At 36.2% G+C, this 14822-nt stretch overlaps 1 protein-coding gene across 3 annotated transcripts in view; it reads right to left on the bottom strand.

Annotated features, from left to right (window-relative positions):
- Positions 1-14822, bottom strand: part of LOC308068439 (sodium channel protein type 1 subunit alpha) — a 182837-nt gene that overhangs the window by 138274 nt on the left and 29741 nt on the right. For 2 of the 3 annotated variants that reach the window (XM_080399066.1, XM_080399067.1), the window contains exons 17-23: positions 13113-13286; positions 7833-7955; positions 7284-7565; positions 4785-4838; positions 3858-3995; positions 734-838; positions 65-335 (exon numbers count right to left, since the gene is read on the bottom strand). The exons of the other annotated variant lie outside the window; for it this stretch is intronic. In XM_080399066.1, coding sequence (XP_080255192.1) covers positions 65-335; positions 734-838; positions 3858-3995; positions 4785-4838; positions 7284-7565; positions 7833-7955; positions 13113-13286 — 1147 coding nt within the window. The remainder of the gene's footprint in view (positions 1-64; positions 336-733; positions 839-3857; positions 3996-4784; positions 4839-7283; positions 7566-7832; positions 7956-13112; positions 13287-14822) is intronic. 3 annotated transcript variants of the gene reach the window in all.

Genomic DNA, 14822 nt, shown 5'->3' with positions numbered 1-14822 from the left:
AGATAAAACATTTAATACATGGCTTACTATATTTCATATAAAATGTCATATAAAAATTTCTTACCTACTATTGAAAGAATAACAACCACAAAATCAAAAATATTCCAGCCAATGGTGAAGTAATAATAACGAAGTGAAAACATTTTGAAGACACATTCTCCAGTGAAAAGGACAACAAAGACCAAGTTAATCCAGTATAAAATATTTTGCATCAGATCACTCTGGTCGTCTGTTTCTATCATCATGGTGACCATGTTAAGGCAGATGAGAACCATAATGGCGATGTCAAATGCTTGCTTTGTTACAATATCAAACACCAGACCTTGCAATTTGTTCTGAGAAAAAAGAAAATGTGATAGTCTATGACATGAACATCCTTTTCCTCCCTCCCATCTCCTTCTTTCTCCCCCCAAATATATGAAACAAAAGGCTCAAAAATCCAAGAAAAGCACTGTCCAGTAACTTCTGTATTTGCCAGCTCTAACTTTTCCCCTCAAAACCCAACAGTCTTCTATTTCTTCATATTATTTGATTATTTGCTTCCTCAGGCATAACAAATACAACAGACTTTTCCTGCAGAACAGAAATATGTACGTTTCAATTCAGAATGAAGCACCAAATTTAATTCGACCTAAACCATTTTAAAGTTAGAGGGGAAATTTTTTTGATAGCTAATGTACTGCTGCAATTTCTTCCCAAATGTAGATGACACAAGAATAGCATGCATTCTCACCGCTGGTCTAGGTATAGGTTTTTGTGGTTTCTTGGATCCCAGCTTCTTCATTGCATTGTAGTATTTCTTTTGTTCTTCTGTCAGGAAAATGTCTTCACCTCCAAGGTAAAAAAAATAAAAATACAACTGATTACAGCCAAGCCTTTAAATCTATTAATTCACAGCATTGCAGAACATAGTTTTTACAAACCACATGTTCATTCTTATACATTATTACCTAAGCCAAAATATAGTAATTATATCAAAGATTGTTAAAGTATCTGACAAGTCTTGATGGACAAAGGAAAAAAAGGAATGGAGAAAACTCCCAGACCTTCTATCTATTTGTTATTAAAAGAAATACATACCTAATTAATTCAATCAAGTATGTGGGGGAAAAAAACCCACTTTTCAAAATATACAGTCTGTAGGTACGTATAAATCCACCACCATAAACGCCACACTGTATATAAACCAACCAGAAACAAAAAAGCTTCAAAGGCAAAAAGATTCACTGAGAGCTGATACGCCTTCAGGGAAACCATACAAGGAAAAAGAAATTACTGATGTTATTTTTCAGGATGTGTGTTTCATCATTTGAGAATGAGTATCTCAGTGCAGATGTTTTTTTTTGCCACGGTAATACTTCCACAGCATATATGAGGCTTGATCATCCCCCTACATAGTACAGAAATCATCAGAAGCATGAGCTTACTCAGGTTTCTTGCCCGAGGGAAAGGACAGCAGTCTGAGTAAAAGGATATCTAGAATGGTATGTGTAATATACATATGGAAACAATTGTCAGAAATACAATTTATGTTGACAAGTAACTTCTTTTTTTCTTGTATGCATTTGTTTGTAAGTACATTCCAGGTATACATGATGTCAAAGTACTGAATTTGGAAAAGAATTTCAGAGTCACAGCTGATTCTGTGACTGTCACACTGACTTCGTCAAATGTCTTATTGAAAAAGAAATGACAGACATTGGATGAAGATGTGTTTGAGTCTTCCAGCTGTGGCTACATATAGACATATATAGACATGAAGATTTAGAAGTCAGAAGAGATCCTGTTTAGAATGCTCTCCTCACAATCCACATTTTTAAGTAAAATCCAGTTCTTCGAGAGTAAGGGGTTTGGAAAGAAAAACAAGAAATTAATTTGCTGACTATAGTGTAAATGTGATGTGACTTTGCCAGGAGATCTTATCTGGGGGAAGGAAGAGCTATAAAGGAACTGGCATTCAACTGGGGATTTTTTCTGTCTCAGTGATGTAATGGCTACCAAGACCGAACAAGTCATCTTTGTCTCAGTGTGCTGTCCGTAGAGAGAATAGCAGTCTCAAGATGAGATACACCCTATATGCCTTTGAGGACCATAATTATTAGGAATTTGACACCTAGTGGAACATTTTTTTCCCTATGGGAACTAATGTAATGAAAGTAGGATGCACACAGGGACTAAAGAGATACACACAGTTCAACTACACAGGGACAGTATATTGCAACATGAGGTCTTTCCCATTCATATCCCAACAACATTGCCCAAAATGGATGATCTCAGTGATGTGAGGGCAGAACAAAGACAAGAAAAATACTGCTGGGTAGTCACGCAATGCATGATCTGAACGTTTCTATGTGCATCTATAAATTCAATAGACAAGTGACTAATGTTTGCTAATTTGCTACATGAAACTGAAGAATAGCATGTAGATAGAATTTTGTCCAGCCTAATTATTACCCTTTGTATATGTGCAGTATTTGACTTTCTTGGTGACAGTTACAACTGTGTAAGGGGTGTATACCACACTGTCAGAAAATGCCCTTTAGCAGGAGCCCTTCTCTGCCTTCTGTGTCATAATGACTACAGTACATAGTGTCTGCCAAATGAACCTAACAGACCTTATAATCACCACATTACTGAGTAAGGTCACCCTGTTATATACAGACCACCAAAAATACCAATAGCATGTATATATCACTTTAGTTACCCTTCTCTTCAAGGGTAAGAAGGTGAACCACCTTCCTCTTAAGTACTGGAAGCCCCAGATGTTTATTCCCAGAGAGATACAAACATCTTGGAGGATGAGGATGTCATCAGGTTTGGAACCACAACCTCATCCTTTCTATTATATATAGATGTAGGTCTGAAGATAAGAGACTCAAAGGATCTGAAGAAGCAACATATGAAGCTGCATGCTTCATTTTGAAGCAGAAAGATTTACTGGAAGTTTCCGCTGAAGTAAGTCTAGCAGTATCTTTTTTTCAGTCCAATGAATCAAACTTGACAAACTATCTAGAATCAGAAATGAAGAAATTATGTACTGCCTTGCTATTACTTAGCTCACTTTTTTTTTAAAATCAACATTCCAGTATGATTCTGCTCCAAATGTCTACAGAAAAATGACCACTGTAGACCTTAGACAGCATTTACAGTTTAAACAGCAAGTAGAATTTAATTTGCCATCACAGTCTTAATTTTAATCTATTTAAATGCTCCTGGAGTTCTTGACACAATCCTGTGTTCATTTGAATCATAGAAACATTTTCAGCTGAAAAGAAAAAGTATACATCTTTAAACATCAACAATTTTCTTTGTCTTGCAGATTTACTAGTAACTTATAGGACAGCTTCCCAACCCTCTCTCGTCTTACAACACAGAGCAGTAGTTTCAGCACTCAGCTTGTCTGTATTAGACTCTCTGTAATTAAGAAGGCCCTCACAGTATTGCTATACATTGTTTATTGATTTTGGTATTTGTAGTTTTGCATGTTCTCTTTTCTGGCATCTATTTGCTCAAATTAAGTAATTTGCATTTTCACATACCTTTGTCACAGCACTGTAAGGGTAAGTGAAAAACAGTACATAACTTTCTGATGTACAACATATTATCAGGCTGTACAGAGATATGGAGACCACTCAGGCATTCAGTGAAAGTTTAAATTACTTCAAATGCCTTAAAAAGCAAAAGACTTTCATTATTTCATTATTTTGAATAGAATAAAAGGAAATCTTAATAGCTGATTTCTTTTTCTCCTTTCTATCATTATGAGAGATTTCTGACACTCAGACTTATCCTTGCATACATTGGCTGAATGCTCAATAAGAATGAAGTGTTGTGAAAATGAAACATGTGATACTTATCTTCTTTTTTTGTTGGTTGAAGTTATCTATGATGACACCAATGAATAAGTTTAGGGTGAAAAATGATCCAAAGATGATAAAGGCAACAAAGTAAATATACATGTACAGGCTGTACTCATACTTGGGCTGTTTCTCTTCCTATGTAACATAGAAAAACAGCAATACATCACAAATAACAGTTAAGATACATCACAGAATACCAAGCAGGAACAGAAGTTGCATCCAGCTGGGCAGCAACTCCTTGACAAGAGGGGAAAAACCAGCTGTTTTGGAGCATACCCTACACTTGCCTTATCTTTGAACTTGAAAAACTATTTACAACAGGTGTCTGTAATTGCACACACAGACCTGCCACTCCTCCCCTTTCTGTCTGCCAGTTCCTCTCTAGTGACATTTGATGTTTTGTGGACTTCCTACTAAATTTGAAAAAAGTGTGCCAATCTCAAAAGCAATTCAGTTCCTATGGACTTTATGCAAGTCAGGAGCTGGATACATGAAAGATGCAAACAAATAAAAGCATTAACAGAAAAGCAGGCAAAATTCAGCCATTTTATTTTCTGAGATCACCTGAATCTGCAGCTCTGGATTAACTACTGCAAGTGATTATTTGGGTTATTTCTAGAGACACAGGAAAAATTTGTTCCCTAATCTGTAAGATCTCAGCAATATAAGTTAATGGGAAATCTGATTTCATTAGTTTTGTTATTTACAGATGACTTATTAAATTAGTAATACTTATTGTAGATCTAACACTATATTTTTTTACCTATGAAAAGTATATGCACTTCATAATGCATAGATTTATATAAAAAATATCAAGGTTTTACATTTTTATTTTTTACATTTTATTTTATTTTGACTGCCACTGAAGAAGCACTACATCATCTTATATTAGTTTTCACTCAGTAAATTTTATATTGTACTCACTTCTCTAGAATCAACAGCAGCATACATGATGTCTGTCCATCCTTTAAACGTTGCCTAAAAACAAAGTTTGTTAATATTTTCTATCAAAGCTCCAATTTTGTAAATATTCTAAATAAAACAATGTCTTCTGCAATGTATTTGCATCCACAAAAATAAATAGGAATATTACCAGTCTGGTAAGACATGGGCAAAGCATTCACAGTAAATAATTTACCATGAAATATTTCTCCCAAACACTTAAAAACTGAATACATTCTAATCTTCATGCAAATTCATATAAACTATGTAGGATGAGTTGCAATCTATATCTAAGCATAACAGAAAGTCTATTAACAAGACTTGCTTATAACAAGACTCTCCTTTCCAACTTACTGATTATCAGAAAACTGGAGGAGGACTCAAAAAAATCAGCCACCATGGGTTGGCATTGTTCAGACAGAGTACGCAAATAGTCCTAGAAGAAACTCCAGAAGATACATAGTCCCAAGAAATCTTAAGGAAAATAAGAGAATCTTAGAATGGTTTGGCTTGGATGGGACCTTTAGAGATTATCTAGTCCAATCCCTCTGCCATGGTCAGGGGTATCTTTCACTACATCACACACTTCCAGTGATGGGGCATGCACAACTTCTCTGAGCCACTTGTTGCAGCATCCCACCACCTTATCATTAGAAAAAGAAAAAAAATCTTCCTTGTGTCCTATCTAAGCCTATCCTCTCTCAGTTTAAAACTGTTGCCCCTTGTCCTGCCACTACATACCTTTGGAAAAAAAGTGTCCCTCTTGCTTATAAGCCTCCTTTATATATTGAAAGGCCACAATAAGGTCCCCTGGGGGCCTTTTCTTCCCCAGGCTGCACAACCCCAATTCTGTAAGCCTTTCTTCATGGAACAGGTGTTCCAGCCCTCAGATCTTTTACTTGGTCCTTCTCTGGACCCACTCCAGAGGTTCTTGTCTTTCTTGCAGTAGTGGGGTCTCACAAGAGTGAAGTAGATAGGGAGAATCACCTCCTTCTATCTGTTGGCCACACTTCTTGTTATGCTGCCCAGGATATGATTGGCTTTCTGGGCTGCAAGTGCATATTGCTGGCTCCTGTCCAGTTTTTTGTCAACCAGTATCCCCAAGTCCTTCTCTGCAGGGCTGCTCTCAAACCTATTCACCCTCCAGGCTGTAGTGATACTGCTGATTGCCCTGACCCAAGTGCAGAACTTTGCACGTGGCTTTGCCCACTCCTCAAGCCTGCCAAGGTCCCTCAGGGTAGCATCTCATCCCTCTCAAGCCTATCAACTGCACCACTCAGCTCGGTGTAATCTGCAGACTGCTGAGGGAGCACTCAATCCCACTATGTCATTGATGAAGCTATTGAATAATATTAGTCCCAGTGCAGATCCTTGACAGGCACCTCTTGTTACTGGTTTCCACTTCAACATTGAGCCACTAAGTCCAAGTCTTTGGAGAAAGCCTTCCAGTCAACTTCTTATCCATCTAGCGGGCCTTGCATCAAACCTACTCCTGTGAGCTATATTAGGTGAAAATAAGCTATGAATGTCATGTTTACAGGAAACATTACATAGCTGAACTATTCTATCTAAGTTTTGTTACAAAAGCTAAAAGCACTGCTGTCCTCTACGCTCATCATTTACACAGCTGCAATATAATTTAGCAATAGCTACTATCACTCCCTGGAGCAGTCAGACAGCAGCCTGCTAACAGAATACTAATTACTAAATACTACCAGTTGGAGATATTTTTAAAGACAGAATAATTACCAACTGATTATAAGCACAAATGTTTCCCCAGAAGCAGTTTGTCAAGTGACCCTTATTAGGAATATGTTTCTGTCCTGTGGGCTCCAATTTACAGATGCTGCCTCTAAAAAAGGCTTGTCCTTAGGAATCTAGCACTAGTAAATTCTGGAACTGCTCATCTAGTTTAAAAGCAAGCGAAAAACTATCTCCAAAAAACCCACTTGACAATAATAGAAAATGACTGGAGTTGGACTAGTAAGAATAATGGAAAGAAGAGAAAGGAAAAAGTTAATTTAAAAACTTCTACTAAATCAATAGTTGCCTCTCTTATTTGAAGATCAGATGTGCCCTAGAACGTATCTATTTGAGTATCACAGTAAAAATATAACTTTTCCTAACAGATCAAAGAAGCAAAATAAATCTTCGCTGTATTCTTTTTTTTTTTTTTTTTTTTTTTTTTTTTTAAATGAGATACTGTATTTCTGTAGAGCTTGAAAAGGTACTAGTGTTTGGGTGCCAAGGAACTTGACAACCATCTAGTAGATTGGATATTCCTCCTTTTCCAAAATGGCCACAGAATATACCAGAGTTTTACCATAAGCAACATTAATTAGCTCCATAGAACACAATTATAAAATAATATCCCATATCCATTCATAAATTAAAAAAATAACATTGAAAATTATGGAATTAAATGTTACTACTATAAAACTTAAAGCTGGAAAATTAACGTATCAAAATTTATACACTTACTACTTGCAGCAGAGAAAGGTAACCCGCTCCAACATTATCAAAGTTTACTTTTACGTTTTTCCACCGAACATTCTCAACAGTCATCATAAGATTTTTACACATAGTTTTATTATTGACTTCCTCTGGTGAGAACGGCTCACCAGTTGTGGTGTTAACACACCTATAGAACTTGCCAGCAAACAAATTTACTCCCATGATGCTGAAAATTAGCCAGAATGTAAGACAAACCAGAAGTACATTCATAATGGATGGGATTGCTCCAGTAAGAGCATTCACAACCACCTGGTAAATAAACACAGAAAAAAACCCCTTTTTAGTAACAATATGTCGAGTAGTTAAAAGATTACTTTTTTTCTTCCAAATATAGCAAAAGAATTAATGTAGAACATTAAAATATATTGAAGTAATGCAACTAGAAACAGAATAACACATGTAATGCAATCAAACATGCCACTGTTGGACTTGAAAACAGACATGCCATTCAGTGTTCCTCCATGATTTTATAATTAGGCATATTTGTATTGATTTATTACACTTTTTTTTTCTTACCCTCATGCCTTCAAAGCGTGACAAAGCTCTTAGAGGTCTCAAAGCTCTCAATGTCCGAAGGGATTTAATTGCACTGAGTTCTGAGAAACCAAGGGCGTGAGCTACTAAGCTAACCAAGGAAACCTAAAGGAAACAAAACAAAACAAGATTATTTTTTTAATAGGCTCACAATACAAATGTAACGCCTTGAGGAAGAAAACTTTGATCTGGGTATCAGAAAAAAGTTCATAAGGACCCTAAGCCTCTAGCTAGCACAAATAATACAGAATAAAGAAAATCAAAAAACCATAATGGAACATTGTGTGTGAATTTCAGAGCAGTCTGAACAAAAAGAGACCTTAATCTCTGGAATTTTCATCACAGAGCGCTAGTTAGAAGAATGCACATCATATCTGTGCAAAACAAAGGGCAATTTAGATACAAGTAATTTTAATAAAAACTCATCTTCCCAATAAACTCAGCCAAAGCCTGAAACGTACTGAAAAAACTAATCCCATTCTATGTGACATTACAATACTAAATACTACAACACAATACTGTGTTCTACTACACTTGCATTATTACAGTAATGATAAAATGTGAGCCAGCAGCATTTGTGAGCCAGTCTGCAGTAATTCACACAGTAGCATATATATGAATAACTAGTAATTCATATTGCCTGCAGATGATGACAGGCTTGGAAGTAGTATATACTCAGTCAGACAGGACTCCGACACATGTGACCCCTAACTGTACGACAGACACGAAGAAATAACAATGTCAACAATTACCTAAAAGCAATGCACTCAGATGCATAGAACAACAGACAGCACTTTCCAGGGAAGGGGAGTTACGACAGAGTTAATATTTTAATTGTGAACTATGACTTGTTATCTCTTCAGACTACTGCAATCTGGATATTTAGAAATCATAATATCAGGTACCAGAAGAAAACCTATGTATACCTCCATTTGGCAAAGAGTACTGTTTCTGGTGTTTAAAGTCCAAAACTGAAGTTAAAAATTCTAAGTCCAAGAATGAACACGAAGCTGGCAGATACGTTTTAGAGTAATCTGCCTTAGAGTATTGAAATGGGTTAAACAGTGGGACATGATAAAATACATAGACAAGGAGGAGAAGCTGGCTAATTTTTCATGTCTCTTAAACAAACATAGCATGCAATGTTTTAATAAAATCAAGGTGCTTTTTTTTTTTTGTTTTTTTGTTTTTTTGTAAATTACACAAACCAGGTAAAACCAAAACTCAGGGAACTCAACATCTGAGAAATATACGAAATACAAGTCAGTGATCACTACAATGCCTCATCATAGATAACTATTTACCTGTCTTTATGAAATAACCCATCTAGAACTTTAGACAACTCAGCTGCTGAAGTGATTATAATTAGGCCACGTAGCTCAAGAGAAGAAAATTTCATTAAAAAAAGGGAAAAGAAAACTAGGAGAAGATCCAGAAAAAGAAGACATTCACTGAGCGGAATGACCTTCATTCAAATGCTAGACAAATATTTAGCATAGAAACCATTAATCCCTATGAATTCATCAAGACCTTACTAGCAATATGCCTTTCTTTTATAATTCTAGAGAGATACAGAGAAAAAGTTTCAAGTATTCCTGTCAGATAACCCTATTTTCTCAGATAATGCACTTACATTTACATTGCAAGAAATTCTCTTCCTGCAAGATTAGCATACCTCTGCTCAATGATGCTATAATTTTATCTTTCTTTGAAAACTAAATACAATTTAATATATTACTTTTTATGGTTTCTTTTTTTTTTTTTTTGGAGGGGAGAAAGAAGAGGGAGGATAGTTCATCTTGTCACATGGTGCTGATGGCAATTATAGCTTAATTTTTCTGGTACCATCTGTGGATATGTGTGCATGTGTAGGCAAGCTTTTTACATTTTTTTTATTAATAAGTAATTTCCTCCTTTTCCCTATGTATGATCGTGGTTTGGACAACTCATACCAGCTCTGAACTGCCTTCCACATACAAAAGTGCTATCTGTAACATTCCTGTGATGTAAAACTACAAAATAATATTATATACTTGATGTAAAGGTACAAAATACTATTCTATACTTTCATAAAACATAGTAAATTATAAATGTGTATTGTAACAAAACCAAGGAAAATGTAAAAAATGCACTGTAATGATACATGTGAGACAGAATCCATCCTCAGCTTCATTTTCAACTTTCTGTTCTTTAACTACCACATAGGGCATTTGCAGAAAAGCACATTGTTAACGTAAGGTGGAAACATCTTGCTTTGGATTTGTTAAAATGCTTGTGTTTTGAACAACTAGAGTGGCTTGAGATTTCTTTCTTTTTTTAACGTTATTACTCTTCCGGAAGAGAGGATCTAATCTACAAGAAGTTTTGAAATCTTTAAGTACAGCTGGATTAGCAGCTCAAAAGCTGATTGCCCTGCTGTTTTCTGGTGAGAGTCAATGTTTTCGGTCCTCACCGAGTCTTCTACTCCAGACGGCTGTCTCCTGTTGCATTTACACATGAGGTAGCCTTACGCAAATTTCTTTCCTCTAAGGCTAGCTTAAGCAAGCTGTCAAACACTACACAATCCCATGTTTGTTCTTTTTCATTACACCCTCTGAACTTGCATATGGAAGGCTGAGCAAAATGAGCATTTGTACCTGTTCTGGGGCTAATTATGCTTTTCTGAAAACACTGTGAACATCATAATGGGAAAGAATTTATTTTCACATGCTATAAATTCTTTCCCAAACAGAGGACAGCTGGAGAATTTAGGCTGATGGGTACAGAACAGTTTGCCTAAAAAAATCCTGTGAAACACTGTCTCACTGTGAAATGTTTAATTAGACTGGTACTGGTATAGCAGATTTGTTCAAAGTTCAACTGGATAATGCCACAGGACAGGAAGACAAAGCAAAGATAAGCAGTTGAGGGCAGCACATTGCCTATTACCTAAACCAACAGGTAAAATGCCAGTAGTACGAGAAAGAGTTAAAAGTTGCTTGCTACCACCTGAAAACAGTAAGTAAATCTGGCAATAAAGTCAGAAAAAGCTAAGCAGACCACCACTGAATTTTTTAGGGGATGGGAGGTGGGGGGAGGAGGGGCCTTACAACACAGGTGGCCAAACACTTGGAAACATTGCCAAGTAAGGTGGCAGAATCTCTGTTCAAAACTGAGTATCACCCTGAGCAGGTTTGAGCTAATTTCTAAGATGGCCCTGCTTTCAAGACAAGGAGCTAGACAAGAAAACCTCCAAAGGTGTCTTCCAACCTAAATTGTTCTACGATCTGCTTCTATAGGGTGATAAGATGCAGGCATTCCAAGCATGACATGAAGATGGCTACAAGAAAGCACTGAAATAACTGAAAAAAACAGTAGGTCCTACCTATCCATATGGAGATATGGTATGCTTTGATAAGAAGAATTGATCTTAAACGCAATACAAAGTCCAACTTTCATAATACAGGCTTGCACAAAGTTACTAATTGTGAATGCTTCTTAAATGGTAATACATTTATTTTTTTCTTATTTTCTTTGATTTTCACAAAGGACAACTCTAATACTCAAATCTGCATTTCTATTTGTCTATCACAAGATTCTAGAAACATACTGTCTTGGAATCCTAACAGGAAACAAGAGTAAAGCATGGCATCAACAATTTCATGCAAAGATGACAAAATTGATCTGTATGATTGCCACTGCTTTCCCATTAATACTAAAATTATCATACTTTTTCATTTAGCATTTGAGTTACAATAAAAAATATTATGAGAAATCTATGGCATCCATACAGACAGTGAACATAAAAAATATATACATATATATATATATATATATATTCAGCCTTACTCAAAAACAGTCTTAACTTTTTTTTTTTTTTCTTCATTTGCCTTGTTGAGGGTATCTTGTTTTGCAGAATTTAATCTTAAAGAAAGAAAACTTACTGAGTTTCTTAGTGGTCAATACATCTGTTCCGGGAACGCATGCTGACTTTTTACTTTCTGTATGTATGTATTGGGTGTTCACAACAGAAGGTATGGAGAGGATGCGAAAGGAGAAAGCAGAAAACTGCATTTCCCAGAGAAAACATATGTTATCTCATGTTACTGAGTTAGCCCATTTGCCCAAAATGGGGATTCTACACCCCTGACCCACAAGTGACGCTAGAAAGAGAAGCACAGTTAAATAAGGAAGACAGATAAGAAACACCATCTGTGCCTTTGCCTCCAAAAAAGTATTTAAAAAAGATAATTAGGTAATTTTCAATTCTTTGGTAGGGAAAAAAAATTCTGTCCTAGATCCCAGATTCCATCTGATTAATGTTTTTTTTTCCCCTGTCCATTTGTTGAATCTCTACTCAAATGCCTACACAAAGAGAAAGAACTCCTTTATAAGAAATATCATGCCATGTCACTAATTCCACTAATTTCTCTGGAGTGCAATTTCAACAGTACTTTTTATTTTTTACTGTTGAAAAGCATTAATTCTGTCACCTAAAACCTGGCCTTTTTTTTTTTTTTTTTTTGTTATAAGAATTCAGAATTCAGAGGGGCAACAGAAAGCATTCTCTACGATGAGAAACAAAGCCAAACAAAACCAAAATATTTTCAGCTTCCAAAAAAGAATCTTTAGAAAGTGATGTGTCAATGGAAACTGGAAGAGTTGCACTGAAATTGGGCCCTGCAGTCTAGTACACACTCTAGTACCTAGAGCGCCATAATAATCAAACTGAGGACTGCAAATGAATGATCCTCATCTTTTTATATTGATCCATAGGTTATCACTTTTGATTTTCCTCAGCCCTCTTTACTCTAATTGCTGTCTCCCAGCTCCCATCCCTCTATTTTTGAAATCTTCTTGATACCATTCTCCCCTGCAGTTCTTTGCCAGTGACTCATTAAGCTCAGGATCAGCTGTCCTATCCCAACCTCATGTGCTCACTTAAATTTTCCTTTCCTTTCTGTGTTTGCTTCCTCCTCATTCTGTCACCAAATCCAGAAGACTGAAGTCCAGTCAGCTGACAGCCCTCACCCACTGGTTGGGAGCCACTGCAGTAAACCCCAGAGAGAACACATGGAGTCAATGACAGCATAAATATAAAGGTGGATTTAGTTACTGAATAATTACAGTGGAAACTTATTCACTGGTATGCCATTTTCTATTCTTTTAAACTCAATTTATGTTCTTCACTGAATATATATATGTATATGTATTAGATTGGAGTTACATAAAAGGATCTACCTGAACAACAGAAATAGGCTACTTAGAAAGTATAGTACCTACATCAACAATCAGGAAGTCCAGCCAGCACCAAGCATTTGTGAAGTAAGTCTGAAAACCATAGGCCACCCATTTTAGCACCATTTCCAGAATAAAGACATAAGTGAAGATTTTATCAGCATATTCCAGTACGATTTTTATAGTCCTGCGCTGTTCAATATATATATCTTCAAAAGCCTGTGAAGAATGGTTACATATAAGCCAAATATCATAGGTCTTCCCAAACCATACATTAACCCAAAATAACTGAATTAAAAATGGCAAAGTAAAATCACTTTCAACTTTAGATGTTTTAGCTTGAAAAGCAAACCAGAGCAGAGATTACAATTGCGTTTTCTGAATTTTAGATTTTATTATTGCCTGATAATGGAAATATAATATAATGATTGGATTGTAACTAAAAAAGGGTTTTGAGAAATTTCAATAATAGTCAACACAAAATTACAATTTGCCACCCTGCAAAGCCCCATCAGACTCAGTCAGAAGGCAGCCTCCTGGTTATAATAAATTCAACTAACAAAAGAGAATAATGAGTTACAGTGACTAATTTTTATGTTGCTGCTGATCTTTGCTGAATTCCAATATTGGGTGTTGGTGACCAGGTTTTAGTAGTGGGAAGCTGTAGGGCTGGCCCACTTGAGAAGAGACCAGGGGCTGCCCTGTGCTGGCTCCACAATGGACCTACCACAGGCAGCAGCTGAGACCATCAGTGAAGCTGATGGTACCTCCAGGAAAACATATTTAAGAAAGGGCAAAACACCAGATGGCATTGTGAGGACTGAAGACAAAGAGTAAGAGAAACTACTCTGCAAACACCGAGGTCAGAGAAGAGGGGACATGGTGCTTCAGGTGCCAGAGCAGACATAATTACAGTATATACTAAATCTTATGGGAATCAACAAACAAAAAGACCCCAATACTTAGTAGCTGTGTGAAGGACTAGTTGCCACTAAGAACAGTATAAATGAATTAAAGGATTCCTATGTAACAGTCTAGATATACTGAATCTAAATTAAAAGCAAAAAATTAACTGGGAACATGATGAATTCAGTATCTGTACTTTTTTTTTTGACATTTTTAAATTAAAGTAATTGTTCCAGTTTACTGCATACAATTAATTTTGTATAATTTTTATAATTTCTTAAACAAGATTTTTAGTGTAATCTTTTTCATAAACACCCTTAAACACACATCATCTTGTATTCATAAAAAATTAATCTGCAGAATGTTATTTGACAGCAGAATTTTAATGACTTATTTTATATGCACTGTCCAAAATATTCTGGGAATTTAGATGCAGGCTGTCCTGGTTGTGGCGAGGATAGAGTTATCTTCAGTTTCTCAGGCCCTGTCAGAAGAAAGGTTGAGAGGCACAATAAACTGGGAGGGGACACAGCCAGGATAGCTGACCTGAACTAGCCAGAGAGATATTCCATACCATGGGACGTCATGCTCAGTATATAAACCTGGCGGGAGAGGGGTGGTGGGGAGGTGGTTGGCCAAGGCCTGCTGACCATTTCTTGGGGACCAGCTGGGCATTGGTCAGCCACTTGCAAGCAGCTGTATTACGCATCACTTGTTTTCTTTTCTTCCTTCCCTTCGGATTTAATTCCTCTTCCCTTCTCCCTCCTTTTCATTATTATTATTTATTAATAATATTGTTAGTATTTTATTTTAATTATTAAATTGTTCTTAGCTCAACGCTCGAGTCTT

This window comes from Falco punctatus, assembly GCF_963210335.1.
Source record: "Falco punctatus genome assembly, chromosome: 8".
Lineage (NCBI taxonomy): Eukaryota > Metazoa > Chordata > Aves > Falconiformes > Falconidae > Falco > Falco punctatus.
The sequence above is the reverse complement of the archived record's forward strand: the minus strand, read 5'-3'. Positions and strand labels throughout refer to the sequence as shown.